Below are 22069 nucleotides of genomic sequence, written 5' to 3'. Positions count from 1 at the left end.
GACAGGGCAATCACAGGCCTAGAGATGAGCCATATCTCGACTCATGGGGCAGGACCTGGCCAGTGTCCAAAGTGGCCACTCTATAGAGACCCAGGGACAGTGCAGCCTGGAGTGGGGAGGCCGAATTGCTGTCCCGCCCTTCAGTCCTCCATTCCTGGGGTGAGCCGTGGGTTTGTGTCCTGCTCTTGTATGGGTCCCAGATGCAGGATATGACCTAGTGAGGGAAACTACTGGAAGCTGAAACATGGCTGGGGTGGGGTTGGGCTTCCTGCTGATCCTGTGGATGCCAGCTGCTGGGCGGGCTGCAGGGACAAATGATTCTCCAGGGGCTGATGCGTCTCAGAAGCCAGAGGATGCCGGCTCCCAGCTCCACGTCGGCCCCCAGCGAGACATCTGCCTACACGCACCCTGCAGGCAGCCGGCTTCGTCACTCCCATCTGGACAGTCCCGCTCCTGGTTGCAGCGCCTGACAGCGGGGACACACGTGCCATCGGCGCAGCGGAACTCGTCCCCACGGCAGGTCCCCAGTGCTGCAGGAAGAGGCCAACAGGGGAGAGTCAGGTGGACATGGGATCGGCACCCGTCCCAACACGCCCTCCCCACACACATCCATCCATCCTGCTAGGAGTAGAGCCAGCGGCTGAGTTGGGCCTCAAAAGACAAGCGGCCAGGCACCTCCCGAGTATGGATGGGAGACTGAAGCTCAGAACGGGGCTCAACCCCTCCGCCCACCGAGGCCTTCCTGGGGCATCCCCTATTCTTCCTCTCTGAGCTATGAGGTGGGTCAGGTTGGGGTGGGGAGCGGTGGGCTGCCTCTAGGAACTCGGGGGGGGGGGGAATGGCTTGTGATAAGGTCTGGTGACTGGGGGCCGGGAGGACAGAACCACTATTGCCAGGCAGGTACTGATCCCCGTAGGTAACTGGGGGAGACCCCTGCCTCCAGCCAGGACCCTCAGAGGAATCTGAGTGAGCCAGGAGGGGGAAGGCGGAGGGAACCCCCCCAGTCTCGGGAATAAACTTAGTGGGGGGCTGCTAGGAAAAGGGTGGAATTAAGAGAGGAATGAAACTGGAGGGTGTGCATTGCGCTCTCCTCCAGCAAGCCACTCGCTTTCCTGCACAGCCCAGCTGCAGCCCCCCAGCGACGGGCCAGGCCTGGCCGGGCCGGGGTGGGCGCTTACGGCAGTCGGCCTCGTCCGACTTGTCCTTGCAGTCGTGGTCGCCGTCGCAGCGCCAGCCCAAGTGCACGCACTCGCCGCTGCGGCAGGCGAACTGGGCCTCGGCACAGGCGGCGGGCCTGGCCGTGGCCGTGGCCGTGGCCTTGGGGCTGCCACCGCCGCCGCCACACAGCTCGGCAGCTTCGTCCGAGCGGTCGTCGCAGTCCAGCTGGCGGTCGCAGACCCAGCGCTCGGGGATGCAGGCGCCGTTGTCGCCGCCGCAGCGGAACTCTCGGGGCCCACAGGCCGGCTCGGTGCAGCCCCGCTCGTCGCTGCCGTCGCCGCAGTCGTCGTCGCCGTCGCACACGAACACGGCGGCCAGGCACGAGCGGTTGCTGCACTGGAACTCATGCGGGGCGCACACTGCGCGGGACAGACAGCCCGGTAGGTCGGCCGGCCAGGCGACCCGACCCTGCCACCCTCCCTGCAGCAGTGGCTGCTGCAGAGCTAAAGGGCTGACCTGGCTGGCCCTGCTGGTGGGGACCAGGGGGACCTGGCCGGCCCTGCTGGTGGGGACCAGGGGGACCTGGCCGGCCCTGCTGGTGGGGACCAGGGGGACCTGGCCGGCCCTGCTGGTGGGGACCAGGGGGACCTGGCCGACCCTGCTGGTGGGGACCAGGGGGACCTGGCCAGAGGGGCTCTGCGATGGGCTGGGGATGACATGGCACATGACACTGACCGACCTTCTAGATTAGAACCTGCTCTGTGCCGGGCCTTCCTCACCTTACCAAGTGCACCAACTGGAATGCCCGGCTGAAGCTGCTGCAGGCCCTGGCATGGCGCTTCCCCCCCACCTCATTTTACCCCAAACCTGACTCTTATCTAGCCTGTCTGCATGTGTCTCCACTTCTAGGGTGCTCCCTCTATCAGTGCTCCCATCCCCACAGCCTCTCCATTTCACAAGCAGGACTTGCTCATGATCCATATAGCTTTGCTGGCGGCCGGGCCACACTCTGCAGTTGGAGGCGATGGCTCAAGCGGTCCCTCTGAGGCTCCCAGAACTCACACAGCTCCCTGCCACTCGGGGTGTGGAGAGGTATGGCTGCTGGTCCTGCCTGTGTTCTCTGGGTCTGCTCTGAGCTTGGGCCTCTGTCACCAACCTGATTGCAGGTTCATAGATGGAGAAACTAGGGGACATGCCCAGGTTTGGGGGAGCCTCTGTCCTACTGTCTCCTTTTCAGAGCAGTGACTTCTTTTTTTCCCTCCTTCAGCCCTGACAAGCCAACCAAGAATAAATAGGCCTGGAGTTTTGGGGGACAGGGAGGCAATGCTACATCGATCCACCTGGGGGCGCCCGAACCCATGTTTTTTTTACTTTGGGGCTTTTCACTGTTTCTGAACATAAACTAGCTGGGATGGCTCATTTCTCCATGCAGGCAGCTCGCGTCTGGGTTGCTGACAGCTCCTTCAAGTCTGACAGTTGCTATTTCAACTTCTCCCCTCATTTCTGGGCTTTTGGGATATTGGGCCTCAGTAGGAAAAGCACATTGTGCACCATGAGGTGCGTCCCTCACGGTTACACTAATGCCTAGAATAGTCTCCCTCCCTCAGGGGAAGGAGGGACTCATGTTCAGAGCTCAGGGAGAAAGCGTTGCTTTGTTCCGAACTGCTGCCAAGCAGCAGAAGCCTACAGTTTGTCTCAGTTCTGTGTCTCCAGAGCTCACAAATGGGAGCTGAAAGCAGCTCTGGAGGGCAAGAGAAGGGAACGGGCCTTTTCCTGTCTGAGAAGCTACACCCATGGCTTCCTCATGGAGGTGACAGCGAAGCTCCTTGTGGACAGGGTCAATCTAGAATGATCTCTAGTCCCTCGCATTGGTTGGCCCCTCGCAGCTGGGACTGAGAAAAGGGCTGAGAACGGAGTTTCAGGCCTCCGAGGCCACACAAAACGAGCACAGCCCTGAGCCTGTCCCTCCAGATTTGGAACTGCCCTCCTGGATCCATCCAAAGTCCGAACTTAGAATCTAGAACACGATGGCCCAGAACCAGTGCAGGAGATGACACTTCTCTTTGAGCCCAGAAGCATGAACTGGATGCAAATAGAGAGGGTAGAGGGTGTATGGAGGGAGGCCGGGGGGACCAGAACCTAAGAAATCACCCCATGAATGTCCCTCTCTCTGCTCAACATCATCGCCTCACTTCCTGTCTCCTCCGGTAATCCTGAGCTTCCTGAGAAGGGTCTGGGATTCATGTCATCATCCTGGCACGTGAACACTGTCCATCACACTGTAACTAGGCCCTGCCCCCCACTGGCCCCCAACCTGCCGCCCTGCTCCCTGGAGGGAGCTAATCCAGTGAGTGGAGCTTGGCCAGAGCATGGCAATAGCCTCGCCATCTGCTTCCTCCCAGGCTGCTGGCCGGCCGTGTCTTCCCTGCCAGGGACACGCGTGCTCGAAGCCGAGATCCGAGCAGACGTCAGCCTCCAGGAATCTGCGCCTCCTTCCCCAATCTGCACCCCCAGATCCTTCATCCAGCCCCATGCCCTCTGCACCTGCCTGCATACCCATAGAGACGCAGGCATGGCTGCACTGACCAGTCCTGAATTTGACTCTCTGTTCTGCCCCTCAGCCTCGAGCCCTGCCCCATGCTTGTCTGAGCCTCAGTTTCCACACCCATAAAATGGGGATGATAATGGCTGCTGTGAGGTGGTTGTGAGGATGAAAGAAGAAAAGGTCTCCGGCGTGCCTGGCCATAATGAGGGACCTGGTCATTGTTTCTTTCCGCCTGCCTTTCCCCACCCCAGCCCACACCCTAGGACCCAGCCCTTCCAGCAGGGCTGACCCGGGGCCCTCTCCGCACTCACGGGTGGCACAGCCAGCCTCGTCGGCTCCACTCTCGCAGTCCTTCTCGCCATCACAGCGCCACGAGGCGGGCACACACTTGTGGCTGCTGGGGCCACAGCTCAGCTTCTCTGCGGGGCACACCACCTTGGCTGTGGACACACACAAAGTGATGATCAGCCAAGGGGACACAGGGCCTGGTGCCAACCCATACCTCCTGGCATGAAGAAGGGACTTCTTGGGCCTTGGTCTGCTCATGTGGGGAGCCACCCCACCCTGCCCTTCAAGCACCCAGAACCTGTATTTGATCCACCACCGTCCTGCCCCACCACACCAAACTCAAGCCTGACACGTTTATGTTCCAGCCTCCTAAGGCAAACCTGGCTTGGGCATCTCTGCCCATTTCTCAACCATGTGCTCAGGGACGAGAGATGCCAGGAGGGTCTCTGCTCAGCTTCAGGATCTGAGCCTGCCTATATGGTGGATCCAGTAAGATCCCACTGGCTCTCCAGTAGAACTTACAGTTTCTAAACTCCTTCCCCTGACTTTGCTGAGACCACACTGAGATCAATTGCTGCTATAAATGTCCAGCAGGACACAGGTCACAATATGAGGCTGGTTAGATCCACGGTTCCAGCTTAGGGGGGACTTGATATGGAAGAAAAATGAGAACCCTGATCCTCAGGTCTGGAAGCATCCCTTACCCTATGTCCTCCCCAAATGACTCCTAGCTGCTTCTCAGACTCCAGGGTCAGCTCCCTGATGGGGGGCCAGACATAGTCTGCTTCACGTATCCTCCAATTTTCCACTGTAACTTCCAAAACTGAGATGGAACAAGGGAGCATCTGGTCAAGGCCTCTGGACTGACAAAATCATAGAGGGATGTAACTCAGATGGCAAAGTCACCCTGGGGACTTATTTCATGAATGAGGCGGCTCATCATTAGGAAGGGGGGGTTCATAGGACTCAGTTCACAGGAAGTTCCCTTCATATCAGGGGCATCTCAGAAAGCACCTGGCTTAGAGCCCCATCCCCAGGCCCCATAGGACTGGAGTCAATGATGGGCCTGGGAGACACGTTTATGTTCCAGCCTCCTAAGGCAAACCTGGCTTGGGCATCTCTGCCCATTTCTCAACCATGTGCTCAGGGACGAGAGATGCCAGGAGGGTCTCTGCTCAGCTTCAGGATCTGAGCCTGCCTATATGGTGGATCCAGTAAGATCCCACTGGCTCTCCAGTAGAACTTACAGTTTCTAAACTCCTTCCCCTGACTTTGCTGAGACCACACTGAGATCAATTGCTGCTATAAATGTCCAGCAGGACACAGGTCACAATATGAGGCTGGTTAGATCCACGGTTCCAGCTTAGGGGGGACTTGATATGGAAGAAAAATGAGAACCCTGATCCTCAGGTCTGGAAGCATCCCTTACCCTATGTCCTCCCCAAATGACTCCTAGCTGCTTCTCAGACTCCAGGGTCAGCTCCCTGATGGGGGGCCAGACATAGTCTGCTTCACGTATCCTCCAATTTTCCACTGTAACTTCCAAAACTGAGATGGAACAAGGGAGCATCTGGTCAAGGCCTCTGGACTGACAAAATCATAGAGGGATGTAACTCAGATGGCAAAGTCACCCTGGGGACTTATTTCATGAATGAGGCGGCTCATCATTAGGAAGGGGGGGTTCATAGGACTCAGTTCACAGGAAGTTCCCTTCATATCAGGGGCATCTCAGAAAGCACCTGGCTTAGAGCCCCATCCCCAGGCCCCATAGGACTGGAGTCAATGATGGGCCTGGGAGTTGGGGTCATTGCTATGTAGGGCTGAGTATGGGGGATGTTAGAAATGGGGATTTTCAGGCCAGGAGCTAGCTCAAGTGGTAGAGCATATTCTAGCCTGTAGGAGGCCCTGGTATTGAGTTCTGGTACCCCCAGATCCCCAGCATCACCAGAGGGCATTATTATTGTTGCCCTAAGCACCAGCCAGGTCTGCAGTCCAAGGCTGAGCATTGCTGATAGTGACTCCCTGCCCACCCCCCTTACCTCCGGTCAGTTCTCTGAGCCTGCCTGTGTTTGGAAAAGCACAATGTGGTTTCCAGCTTCTGCATCCAAACTTTGAGACCTGCATTTTAGTGTCTCCCCACCCAGCTGATTCCCAGAATCCCATTGGAGAATCCTTGGGTCAATTTTCTGCAAGTAAGGCAGACTCGTGATTAGTTCATCTCTTCTACTATGAATGTTTTTGGTTTTGTTTGGGTGCTCAGTTCTGTGCAGTGCTCAGGGGACCATGTGATGCTGGGGACTGGACCTGAGCCTCCTGCATGCAAAGTACTCTGTCCATTGAACCATCTCTCTGGTCCCTATTCATGCCTGGCAGAGCTGATTCAACTAGGGACAGTGATGTTTGGGGACCACCACGACCCTACCCTATGGTGTTCAAAGACCTTGTGGTGCTAAGAATTGAACTCAGGGTTTTACACATTCTTGGTAAGTATGTGCTCTACTACCAGAACCAAGACCCAGCCTTGTCATCTCTTCGAACTTCTCTCCCACAAAAGGGAGACACTCTGTGGTGTCAGCAATGGGATGGAGGGGCAGGGAGATCAATGATCCTGGAGCAGTCCCAGAAAATAGGAAAAGAAGCCTGGATTCATACTATGCCTTTAGGCTGGTTGCTGCTTCAAGCTGAGGTTTGATATTGCCCCATTTCACCCCACAGGCCAAGTAAGCTGGCAAGTGCAGATTCCAGGGTCGCTCTACAAAGACCTCTGCATCTGGGTGTATTGGCCAGTGAACAGCAGGCCTGCATGATGACACTTCATCTTTCCGATGAGGACACCCAGGTTCAGAGAGGCCAAAAGAGCCAGAAGGGAAAGATAGGCCCAGTATTCATTGAATGGAACCTCCCCTTTCCATCAAACTATACAGGTTCCTGAGTCGTCAAGAGGGCACAGAACTGGCCCTACTCAGACCCCAAAGCTCAGGGCATGCAGACACCTATGTGACTGGGAGGTAGGGGGCTGCTTTTGCAGATCCTGGTGCTGCAGGCAGCTGTGAGAACTTTTAATGAATATTTATACAACTAATTGCATAACCTTTCAGCAAGGACAATGATTAAACAATCCGTCTGCTTCCTTTCTTTATAATTAATAAGATGCTGGCGGTATCCCTAAATAGACAGCTCTAAAGACGACGTCTCAAGGACTCGGCTGTGTATGGGACCAGAGTCTGGCCTCACAATCCTGACAGCCAGTCCAGTCAAGAGCAGACCAGGCCCTGGGCAGACAGGAATAGTAGTAGGCGTCAGCATCAGGCCTGTGGGAATGGTCTGGAACTCCCCTGGAATTCCCAGTCCTGGGCTCTCAGCTCTATACCTGCCCCTTTATTTACTGCATGACCACTGACATATAAGAGGGGCAGGACGCAGGGACCTCCCAGCATCTTGAGCTCACAGGGGTAACTGGAGGAGGCTCAGCTTGGCAGGTGCCATCCAATGTGGCACAGACAGCCAAGTCTTACTGTAGTGGGCTCGACATCTGCAGCCCAGACTTCCTGACCTGAAAATGGGGTTGGATCAGGGGCCGGAGAGGTGGCGCTAGAGGTAAGGCATCTATCTACCTTGTAAGCGCTAGCCAAGGATGAACCTCGGTTCTATGTTCTATTCTCCCCGACGCCCCCCCCCCCCCCGTGTCCCATATGGTTTCCCAAGCCAGGGGCAATTTCTGAGCGCATAGCCAGGAGTAACCCGAACAATAAACAACAAAAATGGGGTTGGATCTCCTAAAGCAGGGGCTGGGGGGCATGGGTCAAAGAAGAGAGAGGTGTGTCTCAGGTTCACAGCCTGGAGAACACAAGGAGCCAGCCAACAAATTGCCTTTGCTTTTTTCCATAAATGCAACTGGAGAGGCTGGAGAGCTGGACCTCACCTCAGCATGCTCCCTCTCTGTCTTTTCCTCTCTCCTTTCTTCCTCTCTCTTTTCCCTTTTCCTACCTCTCTTTCTCCCTATCCCTTACTCTCTTCCCCTCTCTCCCTCTTGTCTTCCTATCTCTCACTCTTTAATTTCCCTCTCTTCTCTTCCTCTTTCCCTTTTCTCTCTCTTCCTTTATCTCTCCTCTCTTCCTCTCCTTTTTATGCTATCCCTCTCTCATTTCCCCTGTCTTTTTCTTTCTCTCTCCCCCTCTCCTCTTTCTCTCTTTCTAAGATGGGTGTGGTGTGAAATACTTTTGCTGGGGCTTTGATTCTGGGGGCAGGAGGGGAGAACCCCAATCTGCCACCAGGCACCTCCCAGTGTTGGCTAGAGCCTGAACCAACAGCTTGCAGCTTGGAGACATCAATGAATTGAGACTTCTGTCTGAAAACCCACCTCCACTGGCACCATCTCATTTCTAAGTTCAGAAATAAACTAGAGAAAAATGTTGTATAGCATGGGGGGGGCAGTGTTCGGCCCTCAAGGCTGATTAATAAGCATCCTGTGGTGTCAGGCCGTCTCACCAAAGAGGATCTATGGCTCCCAGAGACCAGAGACTTGGGGGCAAGGTCCTAGCTGTGTCACTTAGCAAGCTCCTGGCCCAGGAAGTCCCCAGAGATTGGGACCCCAAGAGCAGAAACAGCTCTAGCCAGCTCCATCCTAAGGGGCCAGGATTCAGGCAAAGGATTTGTGATGGGTCAGCCCCTATACGATGAACCAACATCCTCATCCGTAACAGTAGGGGCTGTTAGCCAGGGTCCCCTTCCAGGTGGGAGGGAAGTCTAGAACTTCAACAATGAGTAGTACCCAAATTATTCAACTGTTCACCTTGAACTTGCCCCACCTCCCAGAGGATGCCAGAAGGAAGGCAGGAGCACCCCAATCAGTAAACCCTGATTAGCAGTGAGCTGCTCTCTCATTAGGCAAATGTCTGTGAGAGGAACTCAGAGCCAGAGGGCACAGAGGAGCTGGGAACATGCGGTGGGGCACACAGGAAGTGGGGGTATGGGGGTTCTCCCATGCCCAGTCTGTTCTGCCCCACGTAAGGCTCCTCTGCACACAGGTTGAAGGACTCTGTTGCCACTGGCATATGGCATGAACCCCACTATCTGAGGTGTGAATCTGCTGTGAGGTGTGAAACAAAGCTGGGGAGACTGGGCACCAAGTTGTCCCAAGTTCTCAAAGTTCAAGAATTCGAACCCAAGTTCTCAGGACGCCAGGCCCACCCCTCTGCTCCTGAGAAAATGGGCACTACTGGGGAGCTGGCAGGGGACCTGGGAGGTTGTGGCAGTTGCTATGGCAACACGAATTAGTGGCAGCGGGTCCCCTTCAGTGTAAGGTTGTGAGCAAGTTGGTCACCAGGACCTACTGCCCCCAAGCCTGCCTGGCTGACTCCCTCCTCCTTCCCCTTCTCTCCTTACTCTTCTTCTTAAACTTCTTCCTCCTCCTTTTGCTCCAGGAAGCCCTTCTCACTGTCCTTGCACGGCAAGTGGGCACTGTCCAGGGAGAGGAAGCAGCACAGCATCCTTAGCACCCAGGAATCCAAGGATCTGGTCTTGGGAATTCAGGAATGTTAAGAACCAGGAGGGAGAGGAGCAGGAAAGGAGGAGCCTGGCGGGTCCCTGGGAGGGCTGGCCCTGCACACAGCTCCCTGGGGTGGGGGCTCTGTGGTCCCAGAATCATGATGAGTGTCCACTTGCTCCTCAAGGTCAGAGAACAGAGCCCACAGCGACTCTAGGAGGGTGACAGGAGCACCCTGTCTGGGGAGAGGGGCAAAGGTATGGCATCCCTGAGAACCACATAAGAGACACCAGTGCAGAGACATGGGGAACAGGGATGAGGGGGTGCAGAGCTGAGAACAGACCCCACTAGTAACCACAAGAGCTCCCTACCCTCATGCATGGTGTTCAGGCATCGGCTGTGCAAAGGGCCGAACTGTCCTGGCCTCAAATTTCACACACACACACACACACACACACACACACACACACACACACACACACACGAACTGTCCTGGCCTCAAATTTCACACACACACACACACACACACACACACACACACACACACACACACACACACACACACACACACACACACACACACACACACACACACACACACACACACCCCCGCCCAGCTGCAGGGAGGAGTCAAGGGCGAGGCTGGCTTTGTTCTTCTGCCAGCTGGAGCTCAGGACAAAGCACTGCAGCCATCTAGGCCGCTAGGACTCTCCCATCCACACCTCCAGGGTTTGCAGGCACCTGGGTCCCTCTCGAGGTGAGGAAGGGTTGTGGGGGGAACCCGGAATTCCCCGTAGCTGTTGTGGAATTGGAGGACCCTGCTTAGGCTCTGCCCTGCTCCCCCCTCCTCCCATGGATCCAGGAAGCTCTGTTGCTAGGAGACAGGAAGCCCAGCTCTCCGGGATGAGGGGATGTGGGGCTGCACGGTCCTGCTCTGCACCAATGACCCCTACTAAAAGGAGAAACTAGCTACACAACAGCCCCACCGCCCTCTGTGGGCACCCCCTGCCTAGTCTCCGCACCCCTCCAAACCTCTGTGACAATCAGAATGTGCCCTGCTTCGGGCAGCTTTGGGAGTGCAGGTGAACCGGTGCACACAGACTGCTGAGTCTAAAGCGCTGCAGAGCTGCTATGTCAGCCCCACTTTCATTTCCATCAGCCCGAGGCATTGGCCGTTTCTGGTCCAAGGGCAGCTGTTGGTGGCAGGGCAGTGAAGCAGAGCCACCAGCGAGGAGGCTTACAGAGAACCAGGCCCTGGGTCCCTGGAACCAGACAGGGACACAGCAGGGCCTCCCAATCTCCCCCGCCTCAAACCCCCAAACCCCCAGCAAGACCCTCTGTGGGTGACACTTACTGCAAGTGGCTGCAGACTCGTCTGAGCCATCTGCACACTCTTCCTCGCCATCACATTTCCACCTCTCGGGGATGCAGTGGCCGTTGTCACAGGTGAAGTCTGTGTCTGTGCAGGTCTTCTTGGCTGCAGGCAAGGAGAAGGGCATGAGCAGGTGGGCACAGGGGGCTTTTTTTCAGAGCACCCAGCCAAGTGATGAGAGGTGCCCAGAATGTGCTCAGGCTGAAAGCCAGACCCCAGTGTCTCACCAACCAAGTAGGGGACAGGACTGATTTCACAGGTGTTTCCTACCACCAGTGGGAACAAGTGACACCTGACCCTGATCTCCCAGAGCACAAGTCCAATTGGTGGTGATAGGATCCCTCCACCAAGGGGGTATTTGATCCCTAGTACCCTCCTATCTTGCCCCAAAGTCCAGCACCCACTATCAGTGCCCCCAGGAAGTCTTCCCTGACCATCTGCATCATTTGCTTTTAACCCTTCAGCCAGTTCTCAGTTCTTTCACATGCCTGTCCTGTTTATCCTCAATCAGAATGAAGCCAAGGTCCCTTATGCAAACACCAGGGTGCTGGTGATAACGAACCCTACAAGTAACTGATTACCTTAGTGGCAAGATTATAAGGTATGACATATATTCAAAGGATCATACACCATGATCAAATGGGATTTACTCCAGGGATGCAAAGACAGTTCAATATCTGCACATCAATATAAGACACCAGGGTCACAAAATGAAGGATAAAAACCATATGATCAGCTCAATAGATGCAAAAAGATCTGTTGAAAAAATAACCAACACCCATTTATAATGAAAAAAAAAAAAACCCTCAATAGAGCATGTGGAAGAAATGTGCCTCAAGAGAAGAAAGGCCAGGCCATGTATGACAAATCCCCGTGAGTACCACACTCAGTCTGGTGAGTGGGAACCTTTTCCATGAAGATCGGGAACAAGACAAAGATGCCCACTTCTGCCATTTTATATTGTTTGTATATTTGGTTTTAGTTTTGGGACCACACATGGTGATGCTCAGGGGTTACTTCTTTTGTCTGCACTCAGGAATTATTCCTGGTGTGCTTGGGGGACCTATGGAATGCTGGGATTGAACCCACATCGGCCTTGTGCAAGGCAAGCACCTTACCCACTGTGCTATTGCTTCAGCCCATCTGCCACTTTTATTCTATATGTTATTGGAAATCCATCCAGAGCAATTAGGCAAAAAAAAATAAATAAACAAACAACATCCGAATTAGGAAGGAAGCAGAAAGACTTTTATTATACTACAAGTTGAATACTGGTATAATAGCAGGATCAATTAAAAAAAAGGTTGCACTTTTATATACTAATTACCAACTATCAGAAAAAGAAGTTAATAAAACAATCCCATTAACATTTTCATTAAAAACCCAATATATCTAAGAATATCTAAGAATAAGTTAAACCAAGATGGTGAGAAATCTGTATGTAGGGGGACCAAATAAATGGAAATCTGCTTATGTATCAGAAGAATTACTATAGTCACAATGCCCCTCAAACCCACTGCAATCTAGACACTTAATGTAATCCCTAACAAGCTCCAATGTCATTTTTCACAGACACAGGACCATCCCAAATCTTGTTTGGGACCCCAAAAACCCCTCAAGCAGTCAAAGCACTCATGAAAAAGAACAAAACTCAATATATCAAACATACCCTCATTTCAAACTACATGACAAAGCAACAAAAACTTCATTGATGTTGGCATGAAATCAGACACAGAGATCAATAGAACAGAATAAAGAGATGGGAAATAAGCCTATGCATGAACATGTATGGTTAATTAACAATAGAGGAATCAGGACTATGTAAAAGGGAAAAGAACGGGCTCTTCAGCCAATGGCACAAAGCAAACTGGACAGCTCATGCAGAAGAATGAAAATGGACACTGCCTTACACCATACAGAAAAAAAATCACACAAAATTAAAAATAAGCATGGCAGATCTGAAACCATACAATTCCTAAGGGGCCAAGGAAAGGGCACCAAGGGGCAGAGAACATTTGTGCGACGAATCTCCAGTCTGGTATCAGGGGCACCACCCCTGAGGACTGCCAGGTTTGACCCCCAGAAAAGGAACCTCTTAGGCGAAAATATGGGAGGGGGCAGTAAGCTACCACATACAGACAGGTCGTGGCAATGATCTTTTTTGATCTGACATCAAAGGCACACGAGCAATGAAAGGTCGGGAATGACAAAGTAAAAAGCTTCTGCACAGCGAAGGGAACCATCATTAAAATGAAAAGGTGACATGAGAGCAAATGCTTGTAAATCCAGTATCTGAAAAGGGGCTAATGATGAAATTTTATAAAATTTCATCAGAAAATTTATAAAAGCCTCATTCCACTCCGTAGCAAAAGAACAAACAATTTGATTAAAATATGGGAGGGGCCAGAGAGACAGTATACAGTATCTGCCTTACCAATCTGATCCCCCAGTACCCCTTGGGGTCCCTCAAGCCTTGCCAGAAGTGAATCCTGAGCACAGAGCCAGAAATGTTCTGGAGCAATGCTGCGAGTGACCCCCAAACAAACAAAAATGGTGTGTGTGTGTCTGTGTGTGTGTGTGTGTGTCTGTGTGTGTGTGTGTAGGAGGGAGAGCAAAGTCCATGCCTCACAGGTTTAAGGCCCTGAATTTGATCCTCAGCACCAAGAAAAAAATAAAATGTAAAATGCTTCAGAGAATCGAAATGGACTTTTTCCTCAGAGAAGACACAGGGGACATGAAAAGTGCCAACAGCAAACTCCACTCAGCAAACAAATCAACTCTATCTCTCAGTTGTTTTCTAAAAGAAGTGCTGTGGGGATGTGAAGAAAAGGAGGGCACTGTGCACACTGGTGCAAATGTGAACCAGGGCACCCCTTTGGGGAAAAAAACCTATGTTGATTCAGCCCAAGAAGCAATAAAATCCCAATATGAATAATCAGGTTCACTAGGCATTTTAATCTGAAAAGGTGGAAACACTATCTGGAATATATCTGTACTCTGTTCTGTCGTGGTCCAGTCTGAGCCATGGGCATGATTCAAAGCACAGTGGAATGGTATTTAGTCCTCAAAAAGAATATAATCATGGATTATATATATTTATATTATATTATATTATATTATAACCATGGATGAATCTACTGTGCTAAGTAAAATAGTCAGGTAAGGACAAATGCCACTTGATATGACATAGATGTGGAATCAGAGACACAACCCAACCTACTTCATAGCAAAGAGAACAGAAAGGGCCAGAGATAGTGCAGGGTTAAGGCACTTGCTCTGCACACTCCAATCTGGTTTAATTCCCATCTCCATTTATGGTCCCCTGAGCCCTGCCAGGAGTGATTTTAGAGAGCAGAGCCAGGAGTAAGCCTAAGCAATAGAAAATAGAACAGAAGAAGCCAGAGATAGTGCAGTTAAGACACTTACTTTGCACACTTCAATCTGGTTCAATTCCCATCTCTATTTATGGTCCCCTGAGCCCCGCCAGGAGTGATCTTAGAGCACAGAGGAAGGAGTAAGCCCTGAGCACTGCAAGATGTGGCCCTCAAACTAAAACAAACATAAGAACAGATAGGTGGGGCTAAGCATTCAGGGAGCCCTTTAGGCCACTTCCTTGCTCTTCCCCAAATATTGACTGAGGATGTGACATTCCTGAAACTAGTGCTATTGTCAGATGTCCTTCAATTAAAAAAAAATCAAGCTGTAGTCAAGCCTACAAATGCAGTCATCATGTCTTAAACCAGCCAGCTCCATATACTCACTTTTGTTCTTAAAAGAGATATAAACTGGGGCCAGAGAGATAGCATGGAGGTAAGGTGCTTGCCTTTCATGCAGAAGGTCATTGGTTTGAATCCTGGCATCCCATATGGTCCCCCGAACCTGTCAGGAGCAATTTCTGAGCCTGGAGACAGGAATAACCCCTGAGCACTGCTGGATGTGACCCCCGCCAAAAAATGAGATATAAACCAAGCCATGAAAAATCAGGGGTATACCAGCTATGTAGCTGAAAGCTGGCTGCGTTGGGAGGAAAGCTGCTGAAGCCATACTGCTGCATCCATCCATCACCCACAATCACTGCTTTGCCTATAGCCTTGCTTCAACATGCCTCTACAACTCTCCGCAGAGACAACAATCTGACAAAACTTCAGGTATTTTGGTATTTGGGCTGATATGACCAGGACTTTGTTTGAGTCAGTGCACCCCTCCACACACACACCTCACTCCTTGTAATTCCAGAAGACATTGCAGCCAAAAACACATCCCACAAAAGCCACAGTATCAGTAATAGTGCTCTGAATTCCTGGTCATGCAGCAGCATTTGTGGCTACACAATAACTTCATTTTTATTTAATACAGTCACTCCATAAAGAGTACACCAATTTAGATGCCAATGTGTAGCTAAAGTGACTTAATGGTAGAAACTAATGAAGTAACAAAATGGTCAGCTAGCAACAAGAGCTTACTAAACCTTCTGCCAATAACTTAATGACCTCATTGGACATACAATAATTTCTACAAACTTGCTTGTCATTATACTTCTTTTTTTTCTCTTCTCTTCCAGCTTTTCTTTCTATTCTTTTTAAAATAATTTTGTTCCCTCTTATTTGGAAACAAATATATTACAACCAAGTATGCCAACTATGTAATATATGCTCTTTAAAAAGTAAATTAAAAAAAATCAAAGAATAAATGGAGTTCACTTGAAAACAATGGAAAAAAAGGGGAGTTGGGACTATGGCTCAGTGATAGGGCAAATGCCTTAAATTTGTCAGGCTCTGAGTTTGATGCTGGTACTACACAAGTAATAATATTAATAATAATAAATAATGTAAGAATAATTCATGATGCCTGGTCAGTTTAGAGTGGGAGATACCCCAATCAATCTTGTCCTTATACCCAGGAGCAGGGGACTTTCCCAGTGGAGTAGGTGAATCATAACTCTATTCCTTTCCAACTGTGGGGATGCTTCTGAACCTCAGAGCCCCTAAGGTTTATCTGCCTTATCTATGGCAAAAGGAAGGGCAGTGTGAGAAGAGCACAGCCAGGCCTGGCATTAAGCAAATAGACACCCTTTCTGGAGTAGTGGCTACAGGATTGAAGCATGTACTGAGTTGGAAGAGAAGAAAGTGGAGTACTAAGTGTCATCTCAGCCCAACTCAGGTCTGCAGGGGTTGGGGTGCCTAACCAAAAGTGATCTGAGTTTCCTGGTCCCCACCTTCAGGGTGCAGAAACTCCTTCTGGTCTCAACCTTGGATATATATATTAATGGATGCTGGAATGATCGGGGAGGGGAGCAGTTGTGGCTTCAAGGGCAACTGGGGGGCCCTTGGTTTATTTGCTTAAAAACAGCTTTCCAAGGGGGCATTTAGTGATTTCTGAAGAGGAAGGACTGGGTAGGCACCTAAGTTTGGGGTCCTCTGTTCTAAATTCTTCTGCAGTCCCCTAGGCTGCCCCATGGGGCCAGGCCCCCTGGACTGAGCTCCTGGCAGAGATCTGGAGGCAGACATGGGTGCTCCTGAGTCCCTGTCTCCACCTAAGTCAGTGGCGTCATGAACCATAAGGCCAGCCTGCCCAGACTCAGCTAAGAAAAGCACATGAGGATACGTGATCTCGGAAAGCAGAAAGGTCAGAATCCAGCCACAAATGGAAGTATGAGGTCCGAGAGGGAAAAGGCTGACCAAAGGCGACACAGCCAGGCTGGGGTCAGAACCAGCTTTGAGGTCTCTAGGAAGAGAGATCACCCCAGGACAGAAATGGCAGCTGCAGTCTCTTTGGGACAGGGGGATCCATATTCCCCGGGGCTCCCAGATCCCGCATCCAGTCCCAGCTCATTACTTGCTCAGCTTCCAGGAGAGAAGAGACATCGCTCTGGCCTCCTTGGTTCCAGCAGGTTCTACCTACCTCCTGGAGACTAGGCACTCAGAGACCCCCTCAACTTGTTACACTCCCAGTTGGGAACCAAGACATCAGATCCAGGGGTACAAAGTGATTCCATGGAGACAGGGATAGAACTGTGGCTCCTGCATGCAAAGCTTGTGCTCCAGTTCACAGAGCTGTCTCTCCAGCTCAGTAGGCCCCATTCAGACACCCCTCTTCCCTGTCAGGGTGCCCCAAACTGATGTTCAGCAGCAGTAGCAGCCATGGAAGAGCAGCCTCAGAAGAGGGGAGAGGACTGTGGATAATCCACTTAGCAAAAGCGAATTGGTCTGGGCAGGCTCTGGAAGCTCATGGATGGCACCAGGGCCCCAGAACAAGAAGGTGGGGGGCACACCCATCCCCAGGCAGGTGTCTGGGGTGTCTGAGATTTCAGCCTGGGCCAGACACTCACCCGGGCCTTTTCTCTTGGCTCAGCCCTGAGCTGAGCTTGGCTTTGCCCTGGCCACATCCTGCCCAGCACCAGATAGGAGGGCAGGTCAGTGGAAATCCTGCCCCTAACCTGAAGGGCAGGTTTGGGGAACCCATTTGACCTGGGTTCATCTTGGACTTTAGCTTCGACTTCTGCACTCTCCCAGTGACTCTTCAAGGTGCTTTGGGTGCGGTTAACCCCCATGGACATAGAAACAGAGAGAGGGGGCAAGAGGTAAGTGGGTTCAGATGCACATGGCAGCTGCCAAGCTCAGTGGCATCTCACGGAAGCCTTTGGCCCCCTCGCCCCCAGGCAGAGCACAAGGACCCCAGAGAGATAGGAAGGACAGGACAGGGCTGCAACACTGCTGCCTAGGGTCCCAGAGCTATGTCCCCGAAATCAAGTAGCGCTGTGAAGACAAGAGTCTTGGGGAAACTGAGGTGGCCTTGGTCTTCGTGAGTTGGAACAAACCACCTGGTGGTCCTGAGTGGACTTTGCCCAGGGGAGGGACTGCCAGCCAGCTGGTGGCTGGTGGCTTTCCCAGGCACTAGCACCATGACACAAAGAGAAAAGCCTGGTGTGGTGTGTTTCCAGCACACCCCAATGTGCACCTTGGCACATCAAGAGGCTACAACGGCCCTGCAGAGAGTGGCGGGTGGTGTGAGGGATTGTTGGCGAAGACACACTAGACACCACTCTCGGTCATGGGGCCTGAAATCCAGCTCCAGGGAGTCCACAGCTGGGCTCCAGGCTGTGGCCCCTGTTTCCAGGGATTTATGTCCCTCTGTGTCAGTTCACCCGGACAATGCCCATCTCTGTGAGTCCCTGTTCCCACAAGGTGGTGGCAGGGCAATGACCGGTGATCTGTGCCATCATTCTCGGGCGCCATGGCAACAAGTGGTTGCCAAGGACTGCTAAGGACCAGGTGGTTCCTGGGGGCTGTGGGGGGGGGGGAACCAACCACAGTGGGGGTGTGTGGGGGGGTGAGAATTTCAGACAAGGACATAGGAGCCTCCATTCCTAGAAGGGGGAAAGCAGCAAGCAGCTAGGGCTGCGCAGACTGCCTGCACTGTGTGATCTTTTGCAAATTACTCAACCTCTCTGAGCCTCATTGGCTTCACTTACAAACAGACCCACTGAGCTACCAAACACAGGATGGCCATGAGGAGCCAGCAGGCTGCTTGAGGAGATGTGAGCTGCGTACACAGGTCCGTGTTGGGAGGCAGCAGCCTCTGCAGCTGGCAGACACTGCTGGCCTCCCATCTGAGCGTGGGGTGCAGTTCTGACGGGATCAGGCCCCCTCAGCGCTGAATCTATAATCTTGGAGATGATAATGATCATGCAGCACCTCCCCACCTCCCCATGCCAATCTGCCTCCTTCCACCTACACGCCCTTCACCCCGACCAGCCCCTCTCCACGCCCAGAACCAGGTTCTTCTGCACACGTGTCAGGGTTGCTGACTGCCTGCTGTGTATGTAAACATTTTATGGGATTATTATGTTACTGACCCTGATTGGTGATTGTGCCCTACCCTAGGGTGTGACCTGGCATTCTGCCCCCACCCTAGGGTGGTATCTGATTCTGCTCCCACCATTGGGTGGCACCTGATTCTGGGGGATAAAAACAAGGGTCTGTGGAAGGCGAGGGGCTTTTGGCTGGAACTGATGCTGTGGCTTTGGACTTCAGTCTTGTCCACTGAATAAAGCTAATATTTCCACAAGCCTGACTGTCTGCGAACTGTTTACCCGCCGCTTCACCTCAGAACCGCCGGCTGAACAGGGTGGCAGACACGTGCTCCGAGCTGGAGGGGAAAGACCTCATCCTCCATCCTTCCATCAGTCAACCTCTTCAGGGGCTGACTTGCAACAACTGCCTGCCTCTTGTCCTTACAGCCAGGATGCTCTGGCACAGAAAAACCCCACCTCCTTCGCCTTGACTCTCCCACTCTCCAAGCCAGTGAGCTTGGGGAGGGGCTGACCCTAACAGATCCAGTCCTGGTTCCCACTGAGTGATCAGAAAGCAGGGGGGGGGGGGGGAAGCTATTCAGCCCTAGTATCATGGAAGGCTTCTTGGAGAAGGGGGAGATAGCTCAAGGAGGAGGTGACAACCCAATCCTTAGTATAAGGGGGGGGGGGAATGAAGGGCCTTCAGGAAGAGAGGCAACAAACAGACTTGTATGAGGAACCAGGAGGAGCCAAGGACTAGAGACTGAGGAACTCCCTGAGTTTGGTGAGACGCCCCGCCTGCCACCCAGAGGCCCATTGCAGAACCTGGACCTCTCCCTGAATGTCCCTAGAGTCCCCTAGGGGATCCCTCTGCTCTGCCAAGCACAAGGCAGCTGCTGCTTAGCCCCACAGCTCTCCCTGCTCATTCCCTGGAGACCCAGTGGCCTGGCCAAGCTATGAGGATGATCTGAGAGAACAGAGACTATTTCCAAACTAATTCCAGACTCAATATGTTTCCTGGGTGACCCTGAGGCCCAAGGAGCCCTCCAGGACCAACTCAGTTTCCTGCACACTCATGCAGACAAGCGACTCCTCCTTCCCAGCAACAAGTGGCCAAGGAAAAGAAGGGAGAGGCTGTGGGGAGAATCACAGCTAGGATGGGGAAGGCCTAGGGTGGGCACAGATCAGAGCTGCCACCCAGGCTCCATCTTCAGGCTGGGTCCACAGACCCAGGCAGCAGGACAGGGCAGCCCCAAGGGACTCCTAGATCTCAGGGCTGAGGCCTCCAACTCAGGATACAGGTCCAGACCCCCAAAGATGTGCCTGTTCCCATCGTCTCTCCCAGGCCTGGCCCCTCGCGGGGTGGCTTGGCCCCAGCCATGCAGCCCAGCCCCACAGCAGCTGGGCCACTTGTCTCCGGGTCGGGTACATGAAAGAGCTGCTCCCCCACGCGGTTACCCCTCAGCAGAGCTCACCAGGCCTGGTGTTGCCAAGGCGACCGCTACCAGGAGAAGGAAGATCCGGGGTGGGGGCAGGGGGCGTGCCAGCCCGCCCCTGGCCTACTAACCTGGCAGGCGGATTGAAATGACAGTCCAGGAAGCTACTATTAAACTGTCACCCCAGTCAACAGGACGATAGACCAGAGTGTTCTCGGGCTGTGGCAACAACACAGCAGGAGTGAGAGGGGGAGGAGACGGTGGCCTAGAGTCGCCCACGCCCCCTCCCGGGGTCCCCCTTTACCCGCTGGCCACAGTCACCCTCTTCGGCTGCCACGGGTCCTGGCAGCAAATTCTCTACGGAATTCTCAAGCAGGAAAAGCCCAGCAAAATGAACAGGGTGCTGGTGTGGGTGAGGGGGAACCACCGGCTGTTTCCTCCACATCTCCTGATGCTCTGAGTCTCGAGGACTGTCACCAGCAACTTGGGGGCCCAGAAGCACTGGTTCAGTCCCTTCCCAGTATGTGACAGCCTGGGGCCTAACACCTCAGGGTCCCAAGAATCTAAGAGCTAAGGGACAATAGAGCCCCCAGCTTTCTGGTACCCGTGACTGCTCCAGGGATTCCAGAGAAGTGGCTGCCAAGATGGGTGTGGGGACCAGCTATAGGCGACCCCCGTGGAATCCTGCTGGGAGTGAGGCCTCTGGGGGCTGCAGACTTGAACTTTCCCATGGTGCCCCATGCCTCAGGCCTGGCTCCGGCTTTCTGCAGGCCAGCAGCTCCCCCGCTCCCCATGATCAGGCCATGCCATCCATCAGCAGGTGACATCTGAGTCCCTGCCCCCATATCCCACAGGCCACAGGGAGAAGGGTTTGAGGGAACTGATGGAAGAAGGAGAAGGGAGAAAGGAAGCCTAGCATCACTTCGTTTTCATAGGGGACACCTCGAGGGGTGCTGGGGGGAGTGGTCTGGGGCTTTTCCCAGCAGTACTCAGTCCAGCAGTACAAGCCTGAAGGTTTATGCTTGGGTTCAGCCACACTGGGCTGGTAGGTTTGAGTTTCCAGGTTCTTTCTGCCCATCACTCAATCACCTTTTTGTCTGTCCAGACCATAAAGCAAAAGCACAATAAGGTGTGGAATGAGGGATAAAGTGGCGGGCCCAGGGGACTGCATGGGAAGTGGTCTTCCTAAAGGAGGCGACTTGTGGGCTATCCCAGATTCCCCTACTGTGGAGGGAGAGCTGCTCTAGGTGGTAGCTGAGGGATGACACGGGGAGGGCAGGTAGGTCTCTGTAGTGTCTAGGGGCACTGGGCACAGATGATATTCCACAAGCTGCCCACACCAGCTGCTCCTAGGTGACCAGATGAGTCCCAGGCTACCTACAGCTGGGTGTCTTGGGAGGGCTAAAGAGAAACCCAGAAGGGAGGATGGATTTGAGAGTCAGTGTCAGAGGGGGTCCCTGACCCAGGGACTTCCTTCTACCCTGCACTGGCATTCCAGGGATGTCTTCTTCACATCAGGGATTAGGCACCAATCCAGCCCCACAGTCACCATGGGAGGCTGAACTCTGGGCCTGCGGAACTCCCTGTCTGTCCATCACTATCAGCTGACATCAGGATAGAAGGCAGCAGACACTCTGGGGTCCCAGCCGGCCTGCAGGGCCCCAGCAACCCCTGAGTTCTCTGGAGGAGCAGGTGGGTCACACCTGCTTGGAACCACCCACAATCAATAGAAATGCTTTTAGTCCCCTAGAAAGATCCGAGGGGGGATTCTCTGCCCTCCAGTCAGAGCTGCAGAGGGCAAGAGACAGGCAAGACAGCACCTCCCGAATCCAGCCCATGATTTTGGCTTCTCTGACCTGCACCTGCAGAACAAGCCCAGCCCGGGTGTCTGAGCTGCACCCCTGCCCCAGGCCATGTTCTCTCAGGGGCTCAGGGGCAGGTGGGGAGCCTCTCTGGGCTCTGGGTCTTGCCTCCAGGGGGGTGAGGAGGGAGG

At 53.2% G+C, this 22069-nt stretch overlaps 1 protein-coding gene across 6 annotated transcripts in view; it reads right to left on the bottom strand.

Annotated features, from left to right (window-relative positions):
* The window catches only part of LRP8 (LDL receptor related protein 8), a 65531-nt gene that overhangs the window by 19353 nt on the left and 24109 nt on the right, over window positions 1-22069 (bottom strand). For 4 of the 6 annotated variants that reach the window (XM_049774656.1, XM_049774658.1, XM_049774657.1 and 1 more), the window contains exons 3-6: window positions 10831-10953; window positions 4015-4143; window positions 1179-1577; window positions 408-530 (exon numbers count right to left, since the gene is read on the bottom strand). In XM_049774656.1, the coding sequence (XP_049630613.1) occupies window positions 408-530; window positions 1179-1577; window positions 4015-4143; window positions 10831-10953 (774 nt within the window). The remainder of the gene's footprint in view (window positions 1-407; window positions 531-1178; window positions 1578-4014; window positions 4144-10830; window positions 10954-22069) is intronic. The other 2 variants (XM_049774660.1, XM_049774661.1) reach the window with 1 other exon arrangement.

The sequence above is a fragment of the Suncus etruscus genome, chromosome 6 (genome assembly GCF_024139225.1).
Source record: "Suncus etruscus isolate mSunEtr1 chromosome 6, mSunEtr1.pri.cur, whole genome shotgun sequence".
Taxonomy (NCBI): Eukaryota; Metazoa; Chordata; class Mammalia; order Eulipotyphla; family Soricidae; genus Suncus; species Suncus etruscus.
The sequence above is the reverse complement of the archived record's forward strand: the minus strand, read 5'-3'. Positions and strand labels throughout refer to the sequence as shown.